Consider the following 4,471-nt stretch of genomic DNA (forward strand, 5'->3'; position numbering starts at 1 on the left):
TGTTATAATTTTACATTAACAATATTATATTAAAATATAACTTTATTAATATAAAAATAATATTATTGTTATTATTAGATCAAATATCACTATAACACACTATACTATTAATATGATTTTATAGTATAAAAAGTTAGATAATATTTAATACAATCTGTTAATAAATGTGATTACTTAATTAACATAACCATGTTTGATAAAATAGTTGAAATTAATAATTTTAAAATATTACTATTTGGTAAAGTCAGTAAAATAAATATGCTAAATCAACTGTCTTAGCATATTCATTTATTAACATGTGGATCAACTGCTTCAGAAGTTATGATAACATTAATTTCGAGTTTGATTTTTAAAGAACGAAATAGTTTTACTCAATTAAAACATGATTATTTTTAATAAAAAATACATGTAGTTTAGACTAATATTTAAAATCATTAAATTATAATAATTTAACTTAACAAATTTTAGACTTGAATTAATTTCAAAATTTGTTGACTTGACGTATTTGAACTATTTTCAATTGAATTTAAGTTTATCTAATTTACTTAAATATAAAACATGATGTTTAAATATATTTTAAAGATCAAATAAAAATGAATTTTTATATTTAAACTGATAAAGACTAAAATAAAACGACTCAAATAACTTGTTTTGTAATTGAATGTAAGTTCATCTAATTTACGTAAATGTAAAACATGATGTTTAAATATATTTTAAAGCTCAAATAAAAATTAATTTTTATATTTAACCTGACAAAGACTAAAGCAAAACGTCTCAACGTAGAATAAGTAACTTGTTTTACTAGTTCAATTCTTTGGCTTTAACTTAAATTTTTTTTTATTTATAATTTTTTTTTTATAAATCCTCCATTCTCCTGAACTCAAAATTCATCTTTAACTTTTATTAATAAAAAATTAAAATTTTAACTTTTAAACAGAAATACTATTGAAATTTTATTTATACAAATATCTAATAAAATTACATAATTTTTAAATAATAAATTTTATCTAATTAAAATTTAATCTGTTTTTTTATTTATAATAATTAAAAAATACATATAATTAAAAAAATTCATTTTTTGATTTAATAATTAATCATGTACTTATCTATCATTTTATATTTATCAGCTAATTCAATAATTATTTTTATCAGAAACTCATAATTTAATTAGTTTGTTTATTAGCTTTCGAATTTAGCTGTGCAGCAACTTTTAAACTAGTTTATCCATTAATTTTGTCATCCACGCTCTTCACACTATTTAACTTATTAATAAAAAATTTTAAAGAATAATTCTATTCCCTACAAAATTAATTTTAAAAAATATAAAAATACTCTAACAGTAACCTAGTTAAATGTAAGACTCAATTATTTGTCGTCAAACCGTATTGTCACAGGAAAACAAACAAGCACTGTAAGTTGTACTTTATCTACCTCTTAGGTTCTTTATTAATATTTAATATTAATGAACTGAATTATGTTATTTTTAGCAATTTTACAATATTTTTTCATTGTATCACTCTATTTATTTTTTGCTTAATCAATTTATAAAATGTTGTATAAATAGAATTTTTCTGGTGAAATAGAAATGGGGGAGAGATGAAAGGGGTAAAAAAGTAGAGATACAGAACGACTTTGAAAGTTATGTACGTCTCACGTGGAACATTAAAACTTTTTACATGTACGTAACCAAGTAAAATTATGAATGTAGTGAAACATCCTCGTTTCTTAACCACGAATCCAATTTCCCTTTGCTTTTTACTTTTGGCTTTCGCCGCGTCCATAAGATAACTTCATATGAAAAAAGCTGTTAAATAAGCTTCTGTGACCTTCATAAAACTGAATTAGTCGGTGGGGTGCCATAAATTTGGTGCGTGAGTGGTTTTGGCCTCTTTTTCTCTATTCTACAAACTACAATGGTTCAGTTGGGTATTAAAACCATCAACAGTTTTTGATTGTGTAGATTTTGAGAAGGTGTTTAGAAAGACGTAAATGAAAGGAAGAGTAGACCATATCATACTATTCTTATCTTCACTCATTAAGGGGAAAGGGAAGTGAGCTAAGGTTTGTCCAAAATGTGAAAACAATATTTATCTGTATGAGACAGTGATAGCCACCCATTTAAGAAAAAATGGTACCTTTGACACACAAAACAACTTCACTGGATTCTCAATTTGAAAAGCATCACATCCCGGACATACAAATTGTGTCACACTCACTAGCACGCTCCATCACTTTAAATGCAACTGTTACAGAATAAGAACAAAATCCTTATTGGAAAACAATGCTCACTGTCAATTGTATATATAGATCCATAATATAACCCAATATCTGGAACAAGTCTTGTTCTGCAGTAAAACCCGTGTTTGTTTGATGAACAAAGTGATGAGAAGGGAAAAACTTGAATCAATCACAAATATATTATACCGTAACATAACGCTGATTTGCTGAGATATTTTTTTTGGGTGTATAAATCAGACACATTTACAATATGAAAAGAAAATTATAAAAAGAAAAATTTACAGCACACACCTGTGGTCAGAACTCACGACAAATATCTGACCTATTTCACATTGGAAATGTCGGCATTCTTGCCTTGCCTCTCTCTCTCTCTCTCTCTCGCTTGGTTTGAAGTTCCCACGTGTTAAGTACTGGTACGCTACAGTGTTTGTCCAAAAGCCACTGAAAATCTCTGCAGATCTTTGGTATATATATCTGAAGGCTGAAAATGCTGGCTATGGTGCCAACTAGTACTTGATTCCTCTGCAATAAAGCCTGTTTCTGGCTTGACCTCATCATTGTAGATAGAGTGAGTGGTTTGATGCTGCACTGTGTTTCCTAGAAAAAAGGGGGTGTTGAGATACTCACACCATTTAATGTCTTCTTGCTCAGCTTGTAAGGGTACATGAGAAGAATGAGCATCTTTCTCAGCCTTTGCAGATTCTGCCTGCTGCATCCCCCAGGTTAGGGCGGTGCTATCAAGGAAGTTAGTGCTGCTTTGTAGTTGAATGCTGCAGCTACTGCTTCCATTGCTTTTGGTTGCGTTGTTAGTACTGAAGGTACTTGCTTGAGCTTCCCAGTTCTGAACCCCATCAATGTCCCCAGAAGATATGGAAGAAGGATCATTGGACTGAAGGCTAACAGTGGGCTTTGGGTACACTGAATGGAGCATGCTGCTAGAATTGAGCTCTGATGACATCATTTGGGAAGAAGTGGAACTTGGTATGAAGCAAAGTTGGGTGTTGGGATTTGCAGTGAGTCCCATGGTTGATCCATAGTTCAGATGCTGGTAAGAGAAATACCCCATTCCTACCATATCAGAAGGTTTGCAACTAGGGATGGAGTTGTCATGACAGGTACCAAACCTATCTAGGGTGCTGCTGCAGTTGTTGATCTTGGAGCTTGGGGAAACTTCAAGGGAATATCTCTCTGTAGGCATTGAAGTGGTTATTGGGTTTGGTTTTGCTGCCTCAACAACACTCACCTCATTGGATCCCAGTGAGGTTTTTTGGTTGCTTTTGTCAGCTATGAGTGGGTTTTCCCGGTCGTTCTCAACCTCAGAGAGGGGTTGGTGGGTGTTTGGGTCAATACCTTTTTGCCTTAGCTTCTTCTTGAGGCATGAATTCCATAGATTTTTTATCTCATTGTCAGTTCTTCCCGGTAACTGAGCTGCAATCTGAGACCACCTAACAAAAGCATCAAAGCACATGTATATAGAAACCATGCAACAAAAACAACAATCTAAATGACCAAAAGTCATAACTAACAACAATTACCTGTTGCCAAGGACAGCGTGAAGTTCAATGATCGAGTTCTCTTCTTGTTGTGAGAATGCTCCTCTCTTCAAATCAGGCCTCAGATAATTTATCCACCTTAATCTGCAGCTCTTCCCACACCGTTGCAAACCTGACACACATATATATAACATACACAGAGAGATTAAGAGAGGGAAGATTATTGTGTGCACTTGCTGCTATATTGATATGGTGATGAAACAATATATATGTATATAGTAGTACTACAACCAGCTAGTTTTGGAACCGAGCTCCAACATCCATGTCCATGCTTGGTGATGTAATTCAAAAGCTTCTCATCTTCCTCTGGAGACCAGAGGCCCTTACGGAGCTTCTGCTTGTAGCAGCAAGAGTGTCTTCCCATGTGCACTACCTTTGAAAAGAGAAACTATATATATTGTGTGTGAAGCTACGTGGATTCTCAAGGACAGAACTTTGATTTGAATTATAGGGAAGAGTTGGAGCTTAAGAGGTTTTGACAAATAAAATTGTAAGTTGATAGAGAATCAAATAAATAGGAGGAGGCTTATGTTAAGAGGGGTGATTGGACAGTGTCATTTTGAATTTATATCTGACCTTCCAGAACTGGCTTGCTCTCTTTTCTTCACGGGACATTCCACATAATTGTTTGGGTCCCACAAGACCAACCAACGGTCCAGATGCAATTGTTCTCATCTATC

The 4,471-nt window shown here is 32.4% G+C and overlaps 1 protein-coding gene across 2 annotated transcripts; it reads right to left on the minus strand.

Annotated features, from left to right (window-relative positions):
• Nucleotides 1-2,134: 2,134 nt before the first annotated feature.
• LOC113861470 (transcription factor MYB61-like) lies at nucleotides 2,135-4,253 on the minus strand. 2 transcript variants are annotated; one of them, XR_003504233.1, is made up of 4 exons: nucleotides 4,023-4,253; nucleotides 3,774-3,903; nucleotides 2,530-3,683; nucleotides 2,135-2,243 (listed from the first exon to the last, which is right to left on the minus strand). XR_003504233.1 is itself a non-coding variant. In XM_027494298.1 (3 exons), the coding sequence occupies exons 1-3, from the start codon at nucleotides 4,153-4,155 to the stop codon at nucleotides 2,657-2,659; spliced, it is 1,290 nt and encodes a 429-aa protein (XP_027350099.1). In that variant the 5' UTR covers nucleotides 4,156-4,253; the 3' UTR covers nucleotides 2,467-2,656. The 2 variants fall into 2 exon arrangements, 1 of the variants encoding a protein (XP_027350099.1); XM_027494298.1 differs by lacking the exon at nucleotides 2,135-2,243 and having other exon boundaries at nucleotides 2,467-3,683.
• Nucleotides 4,254-4,471: the final 218 nt, after the last annotated feature.

The sequence above is a fragment of the Abrus precatorius genome, unplaced genomic scaffold (genome assembly GCF_003935025.1).
Source record: "Abrus precatorius isolate BTA unplaced genomic scaffold, Abrus_2018 Scaffold3, whole genome shotgun sequence".
Lineage (NCBI taxonomy): Eukaryota > Viridiplantae > Streptophyta > Magnoliopsida > Fabales > Fabaceae > Abrus > Abrus precatorius.

Coding starts and splice junctions, on each gene's coding strand:
- LOC113861470 (XM_027494298.1), bottom strand. CDS start 4,155: ATGGGAAGACACTCTTGCTGCTACAAGCAGAAGCTCCGTAAGGGCCTC. Junction 3,904..4,022: donor CTCGGTTCCAAAACTAGCTG/GTTGTAGTACTA, acceptor TATGTGTGTCAG/GTTTGCAACGGTGTGGGAAG. Junction 3,684..3,773: donor CACGCTGTCCTTGGCAACAG/GTAATTGTTGTT, acceptor TGCTTTTGTTAG/GTGGTCTCAGATTGCAGCTC.